Here is a 26,835-nt window from a genome sequence, read left to right on the forward strand (position 1 = left end):
GTAATTCTCCAGGCAAGAACACGGGAGTGTGTTGCCATTCCATTCTCAAGGGCATCTTCCTGACCCAGGGATTGAACCCTGGTCTCCTGCATTGCGGGCAGATTCTTTACCAACTGAGCCCCCACAGAAGCCCAAGATAAGGTTTCTGGCTAATACTTAGGGAGGAAATAAGGCTGTTCTCTCCAGATACTTGGCAAGTTCCTATTCTGTACAAGGCACTACATGCTGTGTACAGTACAAAAATACATTTAATAGGTGAGATAAGACTTCTATATCCATTGCTACAGTCTGGAGGGGAAAGAGAGTTACGGCAACCACAACCACACTGTGATGGCTGGTGTCACTGTCGTTGTGGCTATTAAATTTTTTTAATGTCAACCCTAATAGGTGAGTTATACGTGTACTAGAATGAAGGAGAAAATATAACAAGGTGGAGGGAACAATATGAAAATGTAAGGGGAAAGAGTTATGCCAGGATCAGTTTTAGGACAAAGTCACTATAATAAGTGACAATAATTTATAACTTTTTAAAATTTGTAGGAAATTTCCTGGCACTTTTGATGCTGTGGCCAGAAATCATTAGAGAACTAAGATCCTGAAAGCCTCGAACTGTGTCCAAAAAAAAAAAGTTGAAATGTTTATTGGGCCTAGAAGAATTATTCCACAGAGACAGTTTAATGGGGGTATAGTGCCACCACGATAGTGGCGGTGGCTTAGTCGCTAAATCATGTCCAACTCTTGCAAACCCAGGGACTGTAGCCCGCCAGGCTCCTCTGTCCATGGGATTCTCTAGGCAAGAATACTGGAGAGGGTTGCCATTTCCTTCTCCAGGACATCTTCCCCACCCAGGGATCGAACTTGTGTCTCTTTCGTCTCCTGCATTGCCCGCGGATTCTTTCCCACTGAGCCACCAAGGAAGCCCAACGAGGACATAGTCTGCTTGAAATCTGCTGCAGGAACTGACTGATTCAAGAAAGTCAGATTCATTCCTGGTCTAGTCCTGAGCTCAGTCAACAAAAATCAATTAAATAAATACATTTTTTAAAGGTTTCATGGTCATTCTCCCACTGTTTTTACAGAAGGAGCAAAGAGCATACACAGTATATGCAATCAAATTAAAAGCCTGAAAAATTCCTTCCCATAGCCTGTACTTTTATGAATTATGCTGTAGAGATAACACAGTAGCCAAAGAGGGCATAGTAAGACTGCCAGCCAGGGACTTCCCTGGTGGTCCAATAGTTAAGAATGCACCTTCCAATGCAGGGGACTCCATTCGATCCCTGGCTAGGGAACTAAGATCTCACATGCTGTGGGGCAACGAAGCCCAAGCTCCACAACCAGAGAGCCAGCACTGCAGTGAAGAGCCAGCAAGGCAATGAAAGATCCCACAAAAGCAAAGAAACAAATATTAAAAAAGAGACAGAGAGAGAGACTGCCACTCAATGGGGAACACTCCACCTACTCAATCCATATGGAGAATTATCTCAATACCACATGACTGATTGAATGAACCGTAAGAGATTAAAAGGTCTTCATAATTCAGATAATATATTCATCCTCAGCTTTAAAAAAAAACACATAGGCACTTTTTTTTTTTTACCTTTGATGGTGTTCTTATTAAAAAAAAAATGTGAAAGAGAAAGTACAGATTGATCCAGACACTGTGTCATTTGGAAAATTCTATGATGCCACATCGTTATCTGGATTAGTTATGAGGAAGTAAAGCATGGGTCACTGAAGGAATAGACTGTCATGGAAGATTCTAAAAGCTGTCTCTAGAGATCCCAGAATATAAGATGAATGGCCATCTGTTTTGGCAGGGGTCTTCTAAACCTTTTCCAGCCAGGAGCTTTTAAGGATAGAATAAATATTTCCTTTTGCCTATACTGCCATGAATGAAGACGAATTTCACTCATTGATTCAATATTTATTAAAGCACCTACCATGTTCAAAGTACTATGGTAGGTCCTGGAGAGGGTACACATTTTGGGGAAACTAAAATATAGTAGTCAGAAGGCATTTTTAGAAAATTCCAGAAAAAGAATGAAGACACAGGACCTGAATGACAACAGAATTCTCCTAGGAGTGCAATGAGAAGCAATCTCAGTATAAGAGTGTCAGATGGGTTTGAAGAAGGCAGTGTTTATCAAAACATTAAATAAATAGTATGATACAACATCTATTAGCATACAGCCAGCACCATAGCATGATTCTCCAGGCAGTAAAAACAGAGAAAGGCAGGGATGAACTCCAGGGGGAGAGGGAGAACTGACCAACAAGAAAGCCACAGCTCAAACACAAAACCACCTAAATAATGGAGCACGATCCTGAGCTTTTGATGAGGTCTGAAACTTGACCTGACATTTGCAACATGTTCTTTCAACTGATGTAAGTTTAGTGATTACAGTGGATGAGATCTTCTACGTATGAGTCCAGTCACTCCATTTGGTTCTACAATTAATAACACACACATAAGCACTGTTAATATACACTGTACACTGTCAATATACAGAGAAAGCATGGTCCTCTTATCAAGATTATAGATGAGCCTGTAAACATTATACAGTTCAAAAATATGAAGGCAATGATATGGCTGAAATACCACAAGGCAAGAGAGAGCATCTATGTCTTGGCATAAAGTTGATCAATTAAGAGAAAAAAAAACCTTAAAAATAAACACAAACTGACAAAAGTTAGGAAGAGTGAGAGTGTAAGAGAGCCAATCCCACATTTTTCTTCATGAAAGACTGATAGGCCTTAAAGTTGTTAAATGAAAAAGTTGAAGTATTAAGGATATTTTAACAGTTAAGCAGGAAAGAATCGCCTAAAGAATAAAATGTGAATACAGTGAAATGTAGTTACGTCTAAGAAATGGAGCTTGGGGGTAGGTGGCAAAGAGTTTTTCCCTTTCCCTTTTAGATCAACCTCCACTGTTTAAAATTTTATTTCCTAGTACATATATTATTTTTATCATAATACCAACAGTAATATGGCTGAGGTACTGACATGAAAAAATCTCCAGGACATACTATTAAGTTAAAAAAACTAAGTAGTATACACACATACACACATACACATATGTACATACTAACACACAATAAGTCCCCTACATACAAATGAGTTTTGTTCTGAAAGTACAATCTTAAGGCCAATTAGTTTGTAAGTCCAACAAAGCCTAGGTACTCAACTAACACAATACTGTACTGTCCCATTTGTGTTTTTTAAAAAAGCAGCTGTAACATAAATATAGCTACATAACTATTTATGTTAATGCTTATAAAACGAACAGACAGAAGATAAGAGTACTTCCACATTTTATTCTACGCACTTCCATATTATCTGAATCCTTAACAGTGAGAATATATGTGTATTCATCTATTAGTTGGTCAACTAATATTCTTTTTTCCACATTTTTAAAGAAAAAGATTTCACAACGATATAATTAGTAGAGCTAGCATAGTTCCACAGAAGAAAGAATAGGTTTGGTCTCAGAAAAATCTGGACTTAAACATAAGCTTCACTAAATATGTCACCTTGAGCAAGGGATTTTACCTCTCTGAGCCTCAATTTCCTTTTTAAAAAGGGGTTTTATGGAGCTTTATGGAGATACAATTCACATACCTGCTTCCTGGTACTGGTGGCTCAGGCGGTAAAGAATCTGCCTGCAATGCAGGAGACCTGGGTTCGATCCCTGGGCCGGGAAGATCCCCTGGAGCAGAAAATGGCAACCCACACCAGTATCCTTGCCTGGAGAATCCCATGGACAGAGGAGCCTGGCGGGCTACAGTCTATGGGGTCACAAAGAGTCGGACACAACTGAGCAACTAACATTTTCACTTTATGGAGCTTTACAGAGACACAATTCACATATCAGATAGTTCACTCATTGAAAATATATAACTCACTGCATTTTAGTGCATTCACAGAATTGTACAAGCATCACCAGAAACTAATTTGAGAGTATTTTCATACTCCTAAAAGAAACCATATACTGCCCACTAGCAGTCCATCCCCATCAATTTTCTTTTCTGGGGGGAAAAAAAAAAAAGGTGGCTAGAAGGGGACGATTACACACCTCACAGGTTTGTTATGAGAAATAAATAAAATATATCAAAACCTCCAGCTCAGTGCCTGGCCCTCAGGAGGTACTCATCACACACACTTCAAGTAAAGTTCACAACAGAAATACTACCGAAATAAACAAAAAGACTAGATATGATAAGAAAGTGGCAGATCCTTCCAAGGACCTAGGAACACACTCAGGTTCCTACCCTCAGAGCCTATGACACCAGCCTTGTCCTCTCCCCAGTTTGTCTGAAGACCAAAAAACCTGGTGTGTAAAGTATGTGTTAGCTGCTCAGTCGTGCCCAACTCTTTGCTATCCCATAGACTGTGGCCCGCCAGGCTCCTCTGTCCATGGGATTTCTCAGGCAAGAATACTGGAGTGGGCTGCCATTTCCTTCTCCAGGGGATCTTCCCTCCCCAGGGATCAAATCTGGGTCTCCTGCATTGCAGCAGATTCTTTACCATCTGAGCCACCAGGGATATCAAGTCAGAAACCCCAAGTTTGAAAATGTCAGCATTTAGGGGCATATTTTAGAGTAAAAAGTTTCAGGAGAGACACATCCTCAACCCTCCAAAAAAAAAAAAAAGAAAGAAAAAGTGAACAGCAAGAAGCAGATACTGCGGTTGCTGAGCAGGGAAGGAGAACACGCCAAGTTCACATTGGACAAGCAGCTGAAACTATACTGTCATGTTTCTACTTTTCAGAGTGAAAATAAACATGACAGGTGCTCATTTGGCTGTTCAAGCACTTTCCACTTAAATGGCAATTCCTCAAGCTTACGACTGCAGCCTGAAGTTATAATTTACTACTGTTTCTGTATTATTCCCCTGCCTCGGCAGAAAGCAGAATGTAGCACCTACATTTCCAGACCCATGAGAGGTAATAAAGTATAATTATTTAGAATTTATGATTAAGCCATATATTAGAGGTCTTTTTTGCTTCAGCTGGTCAGTCAGAGGTTGGAGGAGGGAGGGAAAGGGGTCAGAGGAAAAAATAACACAAGCCTTTTACTTTGAACAAAAGGTCTAAGACAGGGCAGGACTGACGGACACCTGGAGGATTTACAAAGCTATCATGGTCTCCACGTGAAGCCCCAGAAGAGCCCCAGTCAAGAGACTTTTAAACTCCTAGAGGCCTCTGTTCTTCCTGCTCACAGAGCTACAAACTCCAGCTCTACTGCTCATGTTGACTCCCGAAATAGACGCATGCCACATTTTCAGGTTACACCACATCAAACATTCACAGTGCACCGGGTCTTGCTGCTCTAAGCCATAGATATTTCAGAGAAGGTGAACCTCATCAAGGAGAAAACCACAGTTCAGGCTCTATAAGTAAACCCGACCCCCACTGAGGCAAGACTGCGGTTGCCACAGAGCTCTGATTCAACAATGGCCAGATGGCAACTTTTCCCAGCCGCAGAATCAATCGGGGCGATTTCCCTTGCTTGTAGTTCCTCTATGTGGCTACAGAAACATATGCATGGAACGATTAGGTGCAAAGCTGACCAAGCTCAGGGCATAGAGTGGGGTAAGAATCCAGCACTCAGCACTCTTCTGTCGCCCTCCCCATCACTGGTTCTCCAATACACCATGACCCAGGTCCCAATCTCCATAATGAGTCCCCATGTTCAAGTTGTATTTCAGAAAGCGCTTTCCACAAACTTTCTCTTTTTAAAAAATGTTTTAAATTTCTTTTTTTTTGTTGTTGTTGTTGTTGTTGTTGTTGCCCCATAGCATGTGAGAGCTTAGTTCCCCAACCAGGGACTGACTTATCTTAACCACTAGACCACCAGGGAAGTCTCTATACTTCTTTTAAAATTTCTTTTTAATTGGAGAATAACTGCTTTACAATGTTGTATTGGTTTCTGCCATGTAACAAAGTGAATCAGCCAAACGTATACACGTGTCCCTCCCTCTTGAATCTCCCTCCCACCCCTCTAGGTCATCACAAAGCACTGAGCTGACTCTTATGTGCTATACAGCAACTTCCCACTAGCTATCTATTTTACACATGGTAGTGTATACATTTCTGGAGAAGGCAATGGCACCCCACTCCAGTACTCCTGCCTGGAAAATCCCATGGACGGAGGAGCCTGGTGGGCTGCACTCCATGGGGTCTCGAAGAGTCAGACACGACTGAGCAACTTCACTTTCACTTTTCACTTTCATGCATTGGAGAAGGAAATGGCAACCCACTCTACTGTTTTTGCCTGGAGAATCCCAGGGACAGAGCCTGGTGGGCTGCCGTCTATGGGGTCACACAGAGTCGGACACAACTGAAGCGACTTAGCAGTAGCAGCAGCAGCAGTGTATACATTTCAGTGCTACTTTCTCAATTCATCGCAGTCTCTCCTTCCCCGTTGTGTCCACAAGTCCACTCTCTGCGTCTGTGTCTCTATTCCTGCCCTGCAAATAGGTCCCCTATACTTTTTTATTTGACTTCACAATAACCCTGGGAAGCAAGTGTCGTGAAGCACCAGCTTTTCACTGGAGCCAGAGGCTCAGAGCAGTGCTAACAATGCACAGCCCACAGACGAGAGGGGAACCTGAGGGAACCTAGTCACCTGACCTTTCTATTATTCCACCCTAAACCTAAAAGTCACCTGGCCTTTCTATTATTCCACCCTCAACTGTTGGTGAGGAAACGCCAACCCAAAAAGGAGACACTGTGCTTTTCAATTTATATTGCTGTTCTCTTTTTTGTTGTGCAATTTTTACCTGGCAACTGCAGCTCTGAAATAGCTAATTGGTACAATAACAACATGTGAAAATGAGATGTAGTTGAATTTAAGGAAACAAAGAGAGCAGAAAGAACAGAGTCGTGAAGAGTCATATGTGAAAAATAATAATAACAGAGGGGTGAGGCGAGGAGGTTTGTCCAAAACGTTTACCTAGCACTCACCTTTGTCCTGAACCATCCCACCTCTACACTCGGCTCCAGCTTAATGAACATGATTTGGATGATGTCCCTTGAACTGTATAATCGGTTCCACACAAAAAACAAACCCACAGTTTGTCTCTAAGCCCCTTTTAAGTCCCTAACTCCCTGGTTGCCTTCAGTCTATGGAAAACATCTGTGGCAAAGTAAATCATCCCATTCTGAGAAAGACCAGAGTGTATTTTTTTTTTCTCTTCTCTAAGTGTGTTTTGAAGTCCTGGTTGGAAAAATTAGTGAAAATTGTAAATCTGCTTGCAAATCTGGTCATGTCTAACTCTGAGATTAGGGCACAGATTCCAATTTAAAAGTAAAACCGTGACAACCCCAGTTAAGCGTGTCCTCAGGCACTGCCAGCAGGGCCTTCACTCAGCTCCACAGGCCGTGGATTTATTACAGGCACCCGACACACTCCCCATCAGACACCCCTGGAGGACTGACTTGAGACAGCGGGGTTCGGTCGGCACTTCCTCTGCAGACCAATATATTATTATAAATTGAGCTAAACTGTTTCCTTTTCAAAAGTGCTATGAAGTTCAGATTTCAGGTATCAGCACAGGGCAGGGATCCTGGGACAGGGTTCTTTAGAGTCCTTGGCTTTTAAAAAGTAAAGAGAAAAGGAGCTTTCGACCATGGTTGCTTTTATTTTTGTTTTGTTTAGCCTAAAAGAAGACGCGGGACAAGTCATTTTAGAAATCGAATATGACATCTTAATAAGAAAACAGATTCCAAGCACAAACTTGAGGTGCAGTGTGCTATGCTTGGCCTAGTTTACTAAGTTATCAGTTATTTCACCTTTATCTGAAGGCAGGAGTTTGGAAATCAGAACTAGATGTTATGTCTCAGATATCAGCTACTATAAAATGATAACTACTCTTCCTTTATCACCTACAACAGCTAAGTGGAACCAATGTATATTCTAAAAATGTATATTCATTATCATACATAAGTTAAAAGGACAATGCAATTATTTAATATTTTCATTTTTAATGTAATTTCTGAGCCAAGAAAAACATCAGTTTAAAAAGAAATGGAGGGCTTCCCTGATAGTCCAGCGGTTAAGAGTTTGCCTTGCCATGCAAGGGACACTGGTTCAATCTCTGATCTGGGAAGATCTCACATGCTTTGGAGCAACTAAGCCCATGGGCTACAACTACTGAGTCCATGCTTCAGAGCCTGGGAGCCCCGACTACTGAGTCCATGTGCTCTAGAGCCTGGGCTCTCCAACAAGAGAAGCCACAGTGAGAAGCCCATGGACTGCAGTGAAGAGGAGCCCCTGCTCGCCACAACAAGAGAAAGCCCACAGAGAGCAGCAGGCCAAAAATAAATAAATGAATAAATAATTTTTAAAAAACGAACTGGAAAAGAAAGAAGCAAACAGACCACCATCGTCACCTTCTTTTCTGCCCTCCTGAACAATTTAGTCTTAAGCCTTCAGGTAAGGCAGAGGCATCACACTGAGGAAGGCAGAGAAGCCCAGAGCAGGGGTCAGTGCCGGACAGGGGTGCAGAGGGCCTCCAGGTGTGGGGTCCGGACAGCCTGACACGGGTATCAGAGCATAGGTGGGCTAAGGTGACAAGTTTCAATCCGTGATTCTTTCCCACTGTGTAACCATGGCTAAGTCACTACATCGATCTAATCTGATCTTCTTCTTTCTCAACAGAGCTGGTGTCTACTTCTCAGGGTTACTGAGAAGATTCACAGAAGGCCTGACTTGTCGTTAGTCCACAGTAAACACAGCTGTTATTCATATGCCACTGTTATTCCTGGGCTTCCCTGGTAGCTCAGTGGTAAAGAATCCGCCTGAGAAGACAGAAGACACAGGTTCGATCCCTGAGTCAGGAAGAGCCCCTGGAGTAAGAAATGGCAACCCAGTCCATTATTCTTGCCTGGGAAATCCGGCAGACAGAGCAGCCTGGCGGGCTACAGTCCATAGCGTCACGGAAGAGTCGGACATGACTTAGTAACTAAGACACCAACAACTGCCATTCCAGGTACATAGTTATGTACGCATTGGAAAAAGTCTGAAAAGGAAAGTACCAAAATAGGCATGAACCTGATTTTTATTTTCTTCATTTCACTTTATACTTTTCAGAGTTTCTTTTCACTACAATGGGCATATACTATGTTTTCAATCAGAAAACATGAGATGTTACTAAATAAATGGAAAGTAGCTGAACCTTTACAAAGTCATTTCCTACTTTTATACATAGAAAGTTAATAAAGCTATTTAAAATAGCACTCTTCTGACTCCCATTTCTTTTAAAGATGCAAAATATTAATAGAAACTCAAACAGAGTACCCAAAAGGAAAGTGATTTACTGGCTGAAATGACAATCTATTTATATTCACAGTAAATATCCACATCTGGGTGATATATATTGGGGCTTCCCTGGTGGCTCAGATGGTAAAGCATCTGCCTACAATGTGGGAGACCAGGATTCGGTCCCTGGGTCGGGAAGATCCCCTGGAGAAGGAAATGGCAACCCACTCCAGTATTCTTGCCTGGAAAATTCCATGGACTGAGGAGCCTGGTGGGCTACAGTTCATGGGGTGGTATATTAAAAAATGAAATAATAGTCTGTTTTACCTATAAATGATGCTCAACGATGGGGCAAAGACTTGAGAATAGAAACTCAAATCCTGAGACAAGCAGGAGCCAGGCATGTGAAGAGATGACCTTACCCCTAAAAGCATTCCCACCGAGAGATCTTCAATGAATTGGGATCAAATCTAAATGGTCCCTTTGAGAGCAAGAAAAGCACCGAATAAGAAACATGCAACCACACACTGGCCTCTGTTCTGCCTCACACGAACTGAGTGACCTTGGGCAAAATACTTAAAAACAGATTGATACCCTGCACCATCTCCCTAGCAAAGGCTGTTTGGAGACTGATTGGGATGGCTTATGTGAAACTGATCTGTAAACTGGAAAGCAACATGCAAATAGAAGGCAAGAGAGTTGGAGCTTACTTAGATCAGAGGATGAGACGGTTAGACAGCATCACCAACTCAATGGACATGAATCTGAGCCAACTCCAGGCGATAGTGGAGGAGAGGAGCCTGGCAGGCTACAGTCCCTGGGGTCGCAGAGAGTTGGACACGACCTAATGACCGAACGACAACAACAAAAGGACAGAGTGCAAAAAATGCAGGACTCCGCCATGAAAAGAATGCAAGAATTTACTACTGAATCGCACGGTGAGAAAGTAATTCCCTGCATCGTGATCTTCCAATCTTCCCGCTGACACAAAGGAGAAAGCCCAAAACTGGTACCGTGATTGGGTTAACACCTCTCCCTAATAGTCACTGAAGACAGAACAGGCTTGAGTCTTAGGGTCTTCAGCAAACAAAAGCACCAGATACTAAGACAACTTTACTTTCACTCTGTACGATTCTTCTAATTATGTCAAGTGATACTGGTTTTCCATTTCAGATATAAAATCACCTAAAATAAACTCATTTCCGCTCAAGAAAAAAAAGAGTTTATCTAGAGAGAAATATTATATAAGTAATAATGTGGTGCTGGAGAAGACTCTTGAGAGTCCCATGGACTGCAAGGAGATCAAATCAGTCAATCCTAAAGGAAATCAACCCTGACTGATGCTAAAGCTGAAGCTTTAATACTCTGGTCCCCTGATGGGAACAGCCAACTCATTGGAAAAGACCCTGATGCTGGGAAAGATTGGAGGCAAAAGGAGAAGGGGACGACAGAGGATGAGATGGTTAGATAGCATCACCAACTCAATGGACATGAATCTGAACAAACTCCGGGAAACAGTGAAGGACAGGGAAGCCTGGCATGCTGCAGTCCATGGGGTCTCAAAGAGTCAGACTAGATTCACCAACTAAACAACAACAACAATAACAGTATGGGTAGCACAGGACTATGGCAAGAAACTTGACGCTAGTGTGCGAATGAATGAAATCTGGAAAACATTTAGTGAGGTCATGACTGAATGGCTATCCCAAACTCATAATTCCTAGAAAGCAAGGACCAAGCGTTATCCATTTCCAGTATCTCCTACAGAAACTTACAAAGCACATAGAGGACCCTCCTCAGACACTCCATTATTGGGAGATAATTCTTATTACAAATACTGGGTTTGAGTCTTGATGTTCCTGGCTCTAAAACCAAACACATGAGTAGATTCCCCTAGGCAGGTAAGAGTGAGATTAACCCCAAAACAATTAGGAGTGAGAGCCATGGACAAAATAAACCCTGAGAGGCTCTGTAAGGAAAAAAGGATGCTGTTTGCATGCTGTGCATCAGAAAGTCTAAATGAAAAAAAAAAAAAAACAAACTTAGAGCTAAGAAACAAAATGAAGCTCCCCAAACTTCGTAGCTTCAGTAAGGCTGACCATGGCTGAAATACTGTATCCCAAAGAACTAGATGAGGCAAATGAGGGGAACTCAGTGGGAGGGAGTAGGGGGACAGGGAGTAGAGGAAGAGGCTGGGTTGTCAGGTCAGATGTTCCAAAGAGGAAACTAAACTCAAAACTGAAAAAAAAACTTTCACTATAAACCTACAGAGACACGGACATATTTTTTAAAACTTCACATTAATAAGGTGATTGAGATGATTTAGTAGCTCTGATGAAAAAAATCTTGAAAACTGCTTAGTACTTTGGGGAATGCCATCAACACTTAGAATGAAAAGAAAAGCAACTTTTAAAATTAGCAGTATCTTAAAAAGAAAAAAAAATCAAGTTACATGTAGAAGCTTCATTATCATATGAAAAACTTACAAAGTTTACTTCAAAAGACATATGCAAAATATGTACCCAATAATCTAAAACTTAAAGACACTAGAGCATCAGGTATGGCTTTGATCCTCGCATTACCGAGCATAAAATAGCAGTCTCCTTGGTGAAGGGGTATCGCCAACCCAGGTGTCTCTATGTCCCATGAGATCTTAAAACCAACGTGCCAAATATCAGGATCTCTGCCTTCAAGCTGAGGGTCATCCTCACTTTCCTCTTCAGGGCCTGTCAAAAGAGAAGAGAGTTGTCAGGAATGTTTCATCTAAAGTTCTGAGTTTCATAGTTACCTTAAGAATAACTGAAGTTTTAATAAAATATGGATAAGTGAACTATATATTCTATTTGCATCATTTTTTTTAAAAAAACACATTCTTTAAAATATTTTAACATGTCATTTATGTTTTTGATAAAAAGAACCTGAAAGTGGTAAGGAAATAACCACAGATATCAAAGAAAATTAAAGATGATCATTTTGTTCAGTTTCATGTAACTACATCAGAAAATCTGCATAGGTTTTTAGGAAAATATGAATGGCCAAAATTGACCCCAGAAGAGGCAGAACAGCTTAAAAAGCCACAGAAGGTATAGAAGAAGTTGTCAAAGAGCACAGAACTAAAGAGCTGCAAAGGAAAATTGTATCAAACAGTTAAGAAGTGTGTTTGTAAACTGTTCAAGAACACAAAAGTAAGTGTCCAGATTCTTTTCATAAAGACAAGAATATGTATCAAATCCAGTATACACACACACACTAGTCTCACATCCAAAACCAATGCATAATTTCTAAATATATTAATAGTATAGACAGTCCCCAACTTAACTATGGCTCAACTTAATGATTTTTCAACTTTACCATGGTGTGAACAATATGCATTGAGTTGCAACCATACTTTGATGCTGAATTTTGGTCCCATCGGGGGCTACCAGTATGCAGAAAAGTACTGTTGTGATGCTAGGCGGCGGCCACTCCAAGTCAGCCTCGTGATCAGGAGGGTGGAGAACCAATACACTGGTAACTACTCAGTATGCATACAAACCATTCTAATTTCCACTTTCAGTATAATCTCCAATAAATTACATGAGATACTCAGCACTTTATTACAATATACTTTGTGTTAGGTGATTCTACTCAACTGCAGACTAATGTAGGTGTTCCAAGCAGGTCTAAGGCAGGCTAGGGTAAACAATGATGTTCAGTTGGTTATGTGTATTAAATGCAGTTTTGACTTATGCTATTTTCAACTTAAAATGGGTTTATTGTGTGATAATCCCACTGAAAGTTGAGGAAGATCTATATAAGGCAAAAGAACCAAAATCCAGCAGCATTTTAAAAGAATAGCATGACAAAGTAGAACTTACTCCAGGAGTACAAGGATAGTTCAATATGCAAGTCTATTGCTGGGAGAAATATTAACAACCTCAGATATGCAGATGATACCACGCCAATGACAGAAAATGAAGAGGAATTAAAGAGCCTCTTGAGGGTGAAAGAGGAGAATGAAAAAGTTGGCTTAAAACTCAACATTCAAAAAACTAAGGTCAAGCATCTGGTCCCATTCCTTCACAGCAAACAGAAGGTAAAAAGTAGAAGCAGTGACAGATTTTATTTTCTTGGGCTCCAAAATCACCGCAGACGTGACTGCAACCACGAAATTAAAGACGCGTCCTCCTTGGAACGAAAATTATGACAAACATAGACAACATTTTACAAAGCAGAGACATCACTTTGCTGAAAAAGGTCCATCTAGTCAAAGTTATCGTTTTTCCAACAGTCATGTACAGATATGAGAGTTGGACGCTAGAGAAGCTGACCACTGAAGAACTGATGCTTTTGAACAGTCGTGCTGGAGAAAGCTCTTGAGAGTCCCTTGGACAGCAGAGAGATCAAACCAGTTAATCCTAAACGAAATCAACCCTGAATATTCATTGGAAGGATTGATGCTAAAGTTGAAATCCAATACTTTGGCCACCTGATGGGAAGAGCCAACACATTGAGAAAGACCCTAAAGCTGGGAAAGATTGAAGGCAAAAGGAGAAGAGGGTGGCAGAGGATGAGATGGTTAGATAGCATCACTGATTCAGTGGACATGAGTTTGAGCAAACTCCAGAAGATACTGAAAGACACAGAAGCCTGGCATGCTACAGTCCACAGGGTCGCAGAGTTGAACACAACTTAGCGACTGAACAACAACAACAATACTTAAAATTCATCATATTCATAGATGAAAACAAACAAAAAATACATAAGTCACCAGATACACAAAAATAATTGATAAAATACATCCTTTCATGATAAAAACCTCAAAAAGAGCAATAGGTGGCTAGTTCCTTAACATGATACAATATAGATTTATCTCAAAGCCAACATATTTTAATAGGAAAACATTAAAAACTGAATAGAAAAAGTTAAGACAGTGTCCTTTATCACCATAATGACTCACTTAAACAAATGCAAAGACATATTATGTTCTTGAGAAATAAGGTGAGTCATTATGGAAATGCCAGTTCTCCCTAAGTCATCCATAAATTTGACACAAACACAATAAAAATACCAACAGGATTGATTTTTAGTTCACTGGGTTTGGTCCCTAGACAAGCTGACTCTATAATTAACACAGAAATATAAACACGCAAGCGTGGCCAGGGAATTTTTTTTAACCATATAAAGAACTTCTACACATCAGAAAGATAAATATCAATAATCAAACAGAAAAATGGGCAAAAGTTATAAAGACAGAGACATAAAATGGAGTGTGTAAACATATAAAAAGACGTTCAAACACACAAAACAAAGCCATAATAGATATTTTTCACCTATTAGATCAGAAAAAAATAAGCACTTTAATAAAATATAACATTAGTAAGAGTGGAACAGAATGGCACATTCATATTCTCTGTGGAAGATTATCTGTAATACCTATCAAAATTACTAATGTCTAAAACCTTTGAACTTATAGGAATTCCACAATACCACTTTTAGAAATGTATACTAAAATTCCTACTTGTAGAGGTTGCAAATTGAGGGAGGCTATTTACTAGAGCACTGTTAATAAAAGCAAAAGATCAGAATAACTTCAACATCCATCAATAAATTTCTGATTTAATAAAATATGAAATGTTCAGGCAATAAAACACTATATAGCCACTAAAAATAATATGGGCATGCAATGATAGAAAACTATCTCCTATATTTTTAAGAGAAAGAAAGGAATAGGCTATAATTTGTATAAAAAAAAACCACACACATACACACATATGTGTGTATGCTGCTGCTGCTGCTAAGTTGCTTCAGTCGTTTCCAACTCTGCGACCCCATAGACGGCAGCCCACCAGGCTCCGCCGTCCCTGGGATTCTCCAGGCAAGAACACTGGAGTGGGTTGCCATTTCCATATATGTGCATATATTAATAATATTTCTGGAAGAAAACTCAAGACTGATTTTTTCTGGAAAGAGAATTACATGCCTTGAAAAAACAGCAGGAGAGACAAGTAAAGGAAGTAGCAGGCACACCCTATGATTCACCTACATTAACTGTCCCACACCTATATAAAAACATGTAAAAGTTCATCTAAGAAATATTTATTGAGCAGTTACAATATACAACGTGCTGACCTGGGCACGTGGGGTATATCAGTAAATGAAACAAAGACCTATGCCCAGTGGAGCTTTACTTCCAATGGAGTTGTGAATGTTCATCACTGATTACTAGAAATGGAACATTTTAAATTCCACTAGACTTTAATTCCACTAGACTTCCCTGGTGCCTCAGAAGGTAAAGCATCTGCCTACAATGTGGGAGACCCGGGTTCAATCTCTGGGTTGGGAAGATCTCCTGGAGAAGGAAACGGCAACCCACTCCAGTATCCTTGCCTGGAAAATCCCATAGACGGAGGAGCCTAGTAGGCTACAGTCCATGGGGTCGCAAAGAGTCGGACACGACTGAGCGACTTCACTTCACTAGACTTTAATCCACTAGACTCTGGTCTTCAAATGCAGGGTCCATTTTTGTGTTTCATCCACATTTAGAACTCCACATTGGAAGGACTGATGCCGAAGCTGAATACTCTGGCCACCTGGTGCGAAGAGCCAACTCACTGGAAAAGATCCTGATGCTGGGAAAGATTGAAGGCAAAAGGAGAAGGAGGTGACAGAGGATGAGATGGCTAGACAGCATCATCGACTCAATGGCCATGACTCTGAGCTAACTCCAGTAGATACTGAAGGACAGGGAAGCCCGCGTCCATGGGGTTGCAAAGGATCGGATATGACTTAGCAACTGAACAACTACAACTGGCATATAAATGACATCCAATGAACATTTGTTCTAAATTGCCTACTTAAACACAATATGTTCTCTCAGTTCACACCATTCATGGACCTTACTGTGCAAGATGACAGACAGGAAAAGAAAATGTTAATTATGGCAGGGGGTGAGGGGAATAACATGCAAATAAGTCAAATAATGTAATAAAGCATGATACTGCTGAATTAGCACAGATCTCAACATTCAAGAAATCTAGAGGACAGGTTCAACGTGGGTTAGAACAAGTAGAACAAAATTCCTAGAGATGATCAAACTTGAAAGACAAGTATGGTTTAGACTCACAGAGGGCAGAATACAAAAGATGTAAATTTTATGCAATCAAAATGGACAATAAAACACGTTTTACTTAGGCAACATCACATCCAGCATGTCACATACACAATCCAAAAGTTGCCTGCATCCCAGATGGCACGTATTCACATATAGAGTCCTTAAATTCTGAACATCTTATACTCTATCTAGTAACTAAACCAGCATCAGAGACAGAACGAGAAAGAAAAAAAGGACCTGCCCTTTATAACTATTCATTCCCATTACTTCACACAGGTATGGTGAAAAAAGACACACCAGAAATACAGGCTCAGGTGTCTTCAAAGAAGGAATGCTACTAAAGTTTTTAGGGACACATCCAACTGTGGATATTCTTCAATTCCCTAAGTGTGAATCTAAAATCTGATACTGCCATAGGAACAAGATTTTACTTTCTGTCCTATATGTTGTTATTTCTGATATATATTTTCTCAAATACTCTGTAGTTAAGAGTAATTTCTGGCTAGATTCTTTAAAATTACAGAGTTAAAAAGGCCAACACCATTTTCTAGGTTAATCCAAAAAAAACATTTTAAAGAGAATTTTCTGGAACAGGGTTGACAAATACCTTACATATCAGAAGAAAGTGAAAGTCATTCAGTCGTGTCCAACTCTGCAACTCCATGAATTAAATAGTCCATGGAATTCTCCAGGCTAGAATACTGGAGTGGGTAGCTGTTCCTTTCTCCAGGGGATCTTCCCAACCCAGGGATCAAACCCACATCTCCCACATGGCAGGTGGATTCTTTACTGTGTGATTCACCAGGGAAGCCCAAGAATACTGGAGTGGGTAGCCTATCCCTTTCCCAGCCTTTCCCTTCCCTATCTTCCCACCCAGGAATCAAACAGGGGTCTCCTGAATTGCAGGCAGATTCTTTACCAGCTGAGCTACAAAGGACACAGTGAATTTACTGGCTGTAGCTTTTCTGAGGTCTGGTGGTGAGTCACTCTATGCTCGGCAGGGTAGAGTGGTATGATTGGTTACTGAGGTCTGTCACAGCACTAGAATGTGTAGTTAGCAGCACCTGAACTAGATATGTGCTGCCCATGTCTAACAACATTCACCAACAAGTTCTTGTTGGTGGTGGTGTTCAGTTGCCAAGTCTTGTCCAACTTTTTGCAACCTTATTGGCTGCAGCACACCAGGCTTCCCTGTCCTTTGCTATCTACCAGAGTTTGCTCAAATACATATCCATTGAGTCAGTGATGCTATCTAACCATCTCGTCCTCTGCCACCCTCTTCTCCTTTTGCCTTCAGTCTTTCCCAACATCAGGGTCTTTTCCAATGAGTTGACTCTTCTCCTCAGGTGGTCAAAGTATGACAGGAAGTTCTTCATTATACATTATACATAATTATACCTGAAAAGACCAGCACTTCTAAATAGATCCTATGGACCAGAAAAGAGTTCTCAAAGGTATATAGCCTGACCTGCACAACATTTTCTGACTGAATCTAAATTAGCTGCCTACTGATAAAAGTGCCTTGCATAAAAATACCAATTTCCAGCTACTCTTTAAAAAAAATAATAACTTGTCTAGGTTCACAACTGCTAGTAAGTAGAATTCAAATTAGGTCTGTCTGACTCTGAAGCTTATTCTTTTTTTTTTTTTTAACATAGATTTATTCGTTTATGTGACTGTGCCCAGTCTTAGTTGCAGGGATCAAACCTGGGCCCCATGCATTGGGAGCTCAGAGTCTTAGCCACTGAACCACCAGGAAGTTGCTCCAGCTACTCTTGAATTATAAACTCAGGTCTCACTGAGCAGGTCACAAGTGGCCATAAGTGAAAAGTAGCTGCATCTTTCAGACAAGGCACAAGTGGCAGTTCCGTCAGCCATATGACTCCATTAGATACCTGCCTGGTCCCCGACAGGCATTCAAGTCCGTGAACCCCACTCTAGCCCATAGGCAAATCAGTCCCATCACCTGCTTCTGTGAAGTTTAACAAGAATAGTCAGGCCCATTCACTGACATACTATCAACAGCTGCTTTCACACATAACAACATGGTTGAGTAGCTAAGACACAGACCAGAGGCCTCTGAAGTTGAAAATCTTTATTATCTGGTCCTTTATACAGAAAATGTTTGCTGACCCCTGCTCTATAGGCTTGATATCTGCGATTTGATAGAGATGTGCACAGCACATATTAGTGAGGAAGCTGAGGCTGAATACAATAATCACGATGTAGGACTTCCCTAGCAGCCCAGCAGTTAGGATTCGTGTTTCCACTAAAGATGGTGTGGGTTCAATCCCTGGTTAGGAAGCTAAGACCCCACATGCCACGCAGTGTGGCCAAAATGTTAAAAAAAAAATGTAGAAAAAAATTTAAAAAAAATGATGTAATGTGACTAATACCAACTAATTCATGTGACCACTACCAACATACAACATAATAAAGCAATAATACTCAATTATTTGATAAGTAGATTGATTTAACAAAAGAATATTGATAAGAAAAATCAGTATTTACTATCTTTTATACTACAAGTCTTCAGGCTGCTTCATTCTAGAGGGTCCCAGTGATAACAGCTGCAGCTTGTAGCCCAAGAAAAAGAATTGTTGTTTAGTTGCTAAGTCATGTCTAACTCTTTTGCAGTACCATGGACTGTAGCCTGCCAGGATCCTCTGTCCATGGGAATTCCCAGACAAGAATACTGGAGTGGGTTGCCATTTCCTTCTCCGAGGGATCTTCAAGATCCAGGGATTGAAACCACATCTCCTGCTTAGCAGGTGGATATTTTTACCATTGAGCCACCCGGGAAGCCCAAGGAAAAGAATAGAGACATTTTAAGAAGGTTTTTTTGTACATCCATCTCTGGTCAAAGCAACAACTTGAAAAAGAAATGATTTTTAAACTACAAAGACAACCATTTTAAGGAGGTTTTTGATGCCACCGAGTATGGATGTTTACAGGCTAACAGGCTGGTTGACTACTTTCCCCTCTAACTTTCATCCTCACACTCTTCTCAATATGGCATCAATAAACTCCTGAAAGACAAAGAGAGACAGTAATTGCAATCAGTGTTGCCTGATGTCTCCCATAAATCTGGCACCTTTGAAATGTGCTCATTAAAATAATGTTTTGTTGAAGGTTTGTTTCCTCCCTGGGCTGGGAAGGGAGGAGGGAAGATGTATGTCTGATAAATTTTTTATTGCATAAATACAGTGTTGCTCACTTTCTCAATAAAATCAACTTGTAATTATTTATAGCAACTGCAACTGATTACTGTTTCCCTATGTTATTTTGGAAACAAGCAGAGGCAAGTGGCTCCTACTTGCCTTTGAACTTCAGCAACACTGAAAGAGTTTTATGTGTCTCAGTGTGTTCAGCGCATTCCCAGCTCCCACTAACCAAACGACTAAACAAGTGAAAGATGTGACAAAATGCAAAAGAATGTGAAGTTTAACTGTCAAGTTTAAAATGTCCAAAACTCTAACCCCCAGGTTAACCAATTAATTTTCAACAGCAATCAAGTATTACTTTTCCATGTGTACCTGTAAGATTTTTTCTGTCATATCTTAAAAGTAAAGGCTTTAAGAAATAAAGGGGGGAAAAAATAGCTAACTAGTTTTTGAGAAAAAATTAATTCCATTTAATAAAAGATAAATGCCATCAAATATTTTGTGTGCATTCCCAGAGCTGTGTCAAACCACTATTACACAGACAACAAATACAGAAGCCTGGGCATGAAAGATGAGATGACAGTTCTAATCAAGTAAAATACATCACTTGAAATTTTCTACCGTATTTAAAGCATAATACCATTAATTAATAATTTTGCTGATGTGCAAATATATATATATATATATATAAATCTCATCACCACACATTAAAAAAAAAAAGCTCTATTTCTTATTTCTTATTGCCTTAGCTGGGGCTTCTCCTGTCTGCCGATATAGGAGACGTGGGTACATTCCCTGGGTCGAGAAGATTCCCTGGAGAAGGAAATGGCAACCTACTCCAGTATTCTTGCTTGGAGAATCCCATGGACAGAGGAGCCTGGCAGGCCACAGTCCATGGGGTCAGAAAGAGTCAGACACGACTGAGCAGGCATGCACACACACTTGCGTTGCCTTAGCCAAGTGCTAAAATTTCTAAGACTCTGGCCCAGGCAACAATTTCCTCTGCTTCCTTACCCCATACCTAGAGGGGCTTACACAGCAGGTCCCATCCTGTTCACATCACAAATCTTGAGGCAGGAGAAACCCAGAAGTTGCAGAGGCTCAGCTGGTAGATGAAGTCTAAGGATGTTTTCTGTCCAGCACTGATCTATGACATTCCAGTGTCTGGGACCAGGACTCATTTTTCAAAATGGAGAAACACAAAAGGTGAAAGGGGAAAGGTATGAGGCTGGGAAGACACACTCTAGAAGGGATATAGCAGATGGATGTTTAGAAACATAATTGATTCTGAGTGGTAAGAGTGTTACGGACTTCCCAGGTGGCTTAGTGGTAAAGAATTCACCTGCCAAGCAGGAGACACAGGTTTGATCCCTGGGTCAGGAAGATCCCCTGGAGAAGGGAGTGGCTACCACCCCAGTATTCTTGCCTGGAGAATTCCATGGACATAGGAGTCTGAGGGTCTACAGTCCATGGGGTTGCCAAGAGTCAGACATGACTTAGCAACTAAACAACAAAAACAGCAAAGGACTGTTACTTGAATGACATGGATTTGCAAGTGAAAAGGCTGGAGAGGTGGGGAAAGGCCCACAGAGACATGGCGGGTTTTGTGAACCACATAAGCAAGCTAGGCTTATGCTGAGGGCAGTGGCAGGCACTGATGGTGACTTTTCCGTAGGTCAGATCTGTTTCCCAGAATGATCCCTCTGGAAGGTAGATGCTTCTAAGTGCTGACTTTGGATAATCTTTCTGGACAGGTTTCCAAAACAATGGCAAATGTCATAAGCCAGAGAACACTTGGGAAATATTCCTGAAGAAATTAAAAGATGTCTGCTCCTTGGAAGAAAAGCTATGACAAACCTAGACAGTGTATTAAAAAGCAGAGACATCACTTTGCCAACAAAGATCCATATAGTCAAAGCTATGGTTTTTCCAGTAGTCATGTATGGATGCGCGAGTTGGACAATAAAGAAGGCTGACTGCTGAAGAATTGATGCTTATGAACTATGGTACTGGAGAAGACTCTTGAGAACCCCTTGGACTGCAAGATCAAACAAGTCAATTCAGGAAAACAACCCTGAATATTCATTGGAAGGACTGATGCTGAAGCTGAAGCTCCTTTTGGTATTCTTTGTCCACTTGATGTGAAGACTCGACTCATTGGGAAAGACCCTGATGCTGCAAATGATTGAGGACAGGAGGAGAAGGGGATGACGAAGGATGAGATGGTTGGATGGCATCACTGATTCAATGGATATGAGTTTAAGCAAACTCTGGGACAAAATGAAAGACAGGGAAGCCTGGCATTCTGCAGTCCCTGGTGTCACAAAGAGTCAGACATGACTTAGCAATTAAACAACAACAACCTGAAGGTCTCTGCTCCTTGCAAAGAAGGGTTGGCCAAGAAGGATATTTCCTGGAAGAACTCTACCATTTAAAAATGAATTCCTTGATTGGTTTTGGGCTCCAAAATCACTGCAGATGGTGACTGCAGCCATGAAATTAAAAGACACTTAGTCCTTGGAAGAAAAGTTATGACCAACCTAGATAGTATATTCAAAAGCAGAAACATTACTTTACCAACTAAGGTCCGTCTAGTCAAGGCTATGGTTTTTCCTGTGGTCATGTACGGATGGGAGAGTTGGACTGTGAAGAAGGCTGAGTGCCGAAGAACTGATGCTTTTGCACTGTGGTGTTGGAGAAGACTCTTGAGAGTCCCTTGGACTACAAGGAGATCCAACCAGTCCATTCTGAAGGAGATCAACCCTGGGATTTCTCTGAAAGGAATGATGCTAAAGCTGAAGCTCCAGTACTTCGGACACCTCATGCAAAGAACTGACTCATTGGAAAAGACTCTGATACTGGGAGAGATTGGGGGTAGGAGGAGAAGGGGATGACCCAGGATGAGATGGCTGGATGGCATCACGGACTTGATGGAGGTGAGTCTGAGGGAACTCCAGGAGATGGTGATGGACAGGGAGGCCTGGCGTTCTGCAATTCATGGGGTCACAAAGAGTCGGACACGACTGAGTGACTGAACTGAACTGAACTGAACTGATTGGCTGTGAAGAACAATCAGTCAAGCCAGCTGCTAACCCAGAGCACACTCCTTAGCCACTGAGCAAGGAATGGTCTGAAGAAATAGAGAATTCAGAAGTTCGAAGGAAAAAAAAAAACTCTTATCAATCTCAGCTCAAAATCCATGACAAGAAGCTGTTCTAACATGTCTCAAAAGCAGCAATTCAGGGACAAATGTAGTCCCCTGACACAGATAAATTATGAAATTAATTATAAGTTTTCTAGGATTTCATGAGAAATATTGAAAACTCTTTACCAAAAAAATCTGAAGCCTTTCAACAGGATGTCTGGCTCTGTCAGCTTTCAGATTAAGCATTTGAAAAAAAAAATTTTTTAAGATATAAATATTCACATCATAGGAGAACCTCATTATATCATGTTTCATGGACATGGTAGAATAAAGTGAAAGTGAGAAGAGGAAAGAAAAATTGCTCTGGGGGTTCTTGGCTAAAGCTCTAAGACCATGACATTATTTAAAATAAAATATGAAATGAGAGGCTTCCCCAGTGGCTCAGTGGTAATGAACCCATATGCCAATGCAGGAGACGTGGGTTTGATCCCTGCGTCAGGAAGATTCCCTGGAGGAAGAAGTAGCAACCTACTTCAGTATTCTTGCCTGGAAAATTCCATGGACAGAGAAGCCTGAAGGGCTACAGTCCATGGGTCACAAAGAGTGGGACACAACTGAGTGACTGTGCACACACTCACAGACACACACATAAAATGAGGAAAGGAAGCCAAAATACTTCTCAAAAAAACTTCCTTGAACCAGAGCTTCAAACAAAGGCTGCAATTCTGTGGGCAACCTCAGCAAAGTACAGAGTCATGGAGCCTTAGAGAAAACCTGGATGGTGTAAACAATATTGTTGTTGCCGTTTATTTCACTAAGTCATGTCTGACTCTTTTGTGACCCCATGCGTTATAGCCTGCCAGGCCCCTCTGTCCATGGGATTTCCCAGGCAAGAATACTGGAGTGGGTTGCCATATCCTTCTCCAGGGGATTTTCCCGACTCAGGGATCAAACCCACGTCTCCTGCATTGGCAGGTGGGTTCTTTACTACTGAACCACCAGGGAAGACTGTAAACAGCATAGAAGACCAGAATCAAACTGGATTAATCAAAAAAGAATAATTATTTGTTCACCTATCTTCAGGCAAAGCTTTTTATTGAACTGATTTGTTTTGCTAAGGGAAAGAAGTCTGAAGCTGGCCACACTATTACTGTTGAAACAAGGTGCACCTGAAGCCAGTGAGACTGGTCTTAGTATTAAATAAAACAATTTCATATTGTCTTAAATTAACCTGTTTAGGCCAAGCATCTGCTATGTGCAATCTAAAGAACCTTAGTATTAAACAGAGGTTGCAGCGGCAGAAATCAAAGAGTTATTGGACAATGGCCACAATGTAGTTAAACAGCATGAACTACTCAAGGACAAAAGATACCTACTGATTTGGGGCAAAAAAATACTGATTTGCATTATATGCACATACAAAGAATGATCAAGACACAAACCACCCTTCAAAGAGCTTACAATTCTAATTCAAGTATGTATAAAACTAATATATGGCTTCAGAAGTTAAAATAGTGGTTACCAGTTGGAAGATAAAAGTAAGATAACTTCTGAGAGTGGATTACACTCTCAGATTAAAAAATACAAATAGATTAAAAAGATTAAGATACAAAAAAAGTTTAAAAAACAAGAGAATAAGTAACAAAATTAGAGTAAACAGTCAGTTTGAGTATCAAACCATATGGATTCTAAAGAGAAAAGAAAGCTGGAGAGGAAGAAATAATTAACAAAGTGATTCAAGAAAATATCCCACTTTGAAGGACATGAGTTTCCTTCCAGATTGAAAGGACCCATCAAATGCCAGTATAATGGATGAAAAAAATATCACTGTGAATTTATAAAATATTAGGGGACAACCCAATCAAAAAATCTTTATCACATAAAGGATAAAGAAAAAAAGCAAAGCCCACAACATGAACACTGGAAGATAAGACCCTGGTACATACGATGTCCCCAAAATTCTGAAGGAAAATTATTTTCCATCAAGATTTCCATACGTAAAGTATCTACACAAGTCAACGCAGAATATAGACGAATTTAGACATTCAAGGTCTCCAAAATGTGCTTTCTAAATGCCCTTTCTTAAGGTACCATTAGAGGATACTAATCTCTAATGCTTCACTAAAATAAAGAAACAAATTAGGAAAGAGATAGACATGGGATGCAGGAATCTGAAACTCCAACAAAGTAGAGTGGATTATGTTGATTAGAAGTCCCCAGATGGGATATCTGGGCTAGTCTGTGCCAATGAACCACCTCAAACTTCACAGCCTACTTCCTAAATTGCAGACTTTAAATATGTGCAGTCATTGTATGTAAATGACACTCCGATAAAGCTACGGAGAGAGGGGGTAAGTCCAGGCATTCTTATTGGCCTAGCCTTCTGTCTTTTTAAAAGATATTTATTTATTTATTTGGCTGTATGATGCTGTGAAAGTGCTGCACTCAATATGTCAGCAAATTCGGAAAACTCAGCAGAGGCCACAGGACTGGAAAAGGTCAGTTTTCATTCCAATCCCAAAGAAAGGCAATGCCAAAGAATGCTCAAACTACCACACAATTGCACTCATCTCACAATGGCACCCCACTCCAGTACTCTTGCCTGGAAAATCCCATAGATGGAGGAGCCTGGTAGGCTGCAGTCTATTGGATCGCTAAGAGTTGGACACGACTGAGCGACTTCACTTTCACTTTTCACTTTCATGCATTAGAGAAGGAAATGGCAACCCACTCCAGTGTTCTTGCCTGGAGAATCCCAGGGATGGGGGAGCCTGGTGAGCTGCCGTCTATGGGGTCGCACAGAATCGGACACGACTGAAGCAACTTAGTAGTAGCAGCAGCAGCAGCACACGCTAGTAAAGTAATGCTCAAAATTCTCCAAGCCAGGCTTCAGCAATATATGAACCGTGAACTTCCAGATGCTCAAGCTGGATTTAGAAAAGGCAGAGGAACCAGAGATCAAATTGCCAACATCTGATGGATCATCAAAAAAGCAAGAGAGTTCCAGAAAAACATCTATTTCTGCTTTATTGACTATGCCAAAGCCTTTGACTGTGTGGATCACAATAAACTGTGGAAAATTCTGAAAGAGATGGAAATACCAGACCACCTGACCTGCCTCTTGAAAAACCTGTAAGCAGGTCAGGAAGCAACACTTAGAACTGGACATGGAACAACAGACTGGTTCCAAATAGGAAAAGGAGTATGTCAAGGCTGTATATTGTCACCCTGCTTATTTAATTTATATGCAGAGTACATCATGAGAAATGCTGGGCTGGAGGAAGCACAAGCTGGAATCAAGTTTGCCGGGAGAAATATCAATAACCTCAGCTATGCAGATGACACCACCCTTATGGCAGAAAGTGAAGAGGAACTCAAAAGCCACTTGATGAAAGTGAAAGAGGAGAGTGAAAAAGTTGGCTTAAAGCTCAATATTCAGAAAACTAAGATCATGGCATCTGGTCCTATCAGTTCATGGCAAACAGAAGGGGAAACAGTGGAAACAGTGTCAGACTTTATTTTTTGGGGCTCCCAAATCACTGCAGATGGTGACTGCAGCCATGAAATTAAAAGACGCTTACTCCTTGGAAGAAAAGTTATGACCAACCGAGATAGCATATTCAAAAGCAGAGACATCTTTGTCAACAAAGGTCCGTCTAGTCAAGGCTATGGTTTTCCAGTGGTCATGTATGGATGTGAGAGTTGGACTGTGAAGAGAGCTGAGTGCTGAAGAATTGATGCTTTTTTTTTTTTTTTTGAATTGATGCTTTTGAACTGTGGTGTTGGAGAAGACTCTTGAGAGTCCCTTGGACTGCAAGGAGATCCAACCAGTCCATCCTAAAGGAGATCAGTCCTGGGTGTTCATCAAAAGGACTGATGCTCAAGCTGAAACTCCAATACTTTGGCCACCTCATGCAAAGAGTTGATTCATTGGCCAAGACCCTGATGCTGGGAGGGATTTGGGGGCAGGAGGAGAAGGGGACGACCGAGGATGAGACGGCTGGATGGCATCACCGAGTTGATGCACATGAATTTGGGTGAACTCCGGGAGTTGGTGATGCACAGGGAGGCCTGGTGTGCTGCACTTCATGGGGGGTCACAAAGAGTTAGACACAACTGAGCGACTGAACTGAACTGAACCAGGTCTTAATTGCTTCCCAGGTGGTGCCA

General features: G+C 40.9%; 1 protein-coding gene across 2 annotated transcripts in view; it reads right to left on the reverse strand.

Annotated features, from left to right (window-relative positions):
- The window catches only part of FTO (FTO alpha-ketoglutarate dependent dioxygenase), a 426,125-nt gene that overhangs the window by 270,760 nt on the left and 128,530 nt on the right, over positions 1-26,835 (reverse strand). For both annotated transcript variants that reach the window (XM_040254042.1, XM_040254043.1), the window contains exon 4: positions 11,846-11,989. In XM_040254042.1, the coding sequence (XP_040109976.1) occupies positions 11,846-11,989 (144 nt within the window). The remainder of the gene's footprint in view (positions 1-11,845; positions 11,990-26,835) is intronic.

The sequence above is a fragment of the Oryx dammah genome, unplaced genomic scaffold (assembly GCF_014754425.2).
Source record: "Oryx dammah isolate SB20612 unplaced genomic scaffold, SCBI_Odam_1.1 HiC_scaffold_13, whole genome shotgun sequence".
Classification (NCBI taxonomy): Eukaryota; Metazoa; Chordata; class Mammalia; order Artiodactyla; family Bovidae; genus Oryx; species Oryx dammah.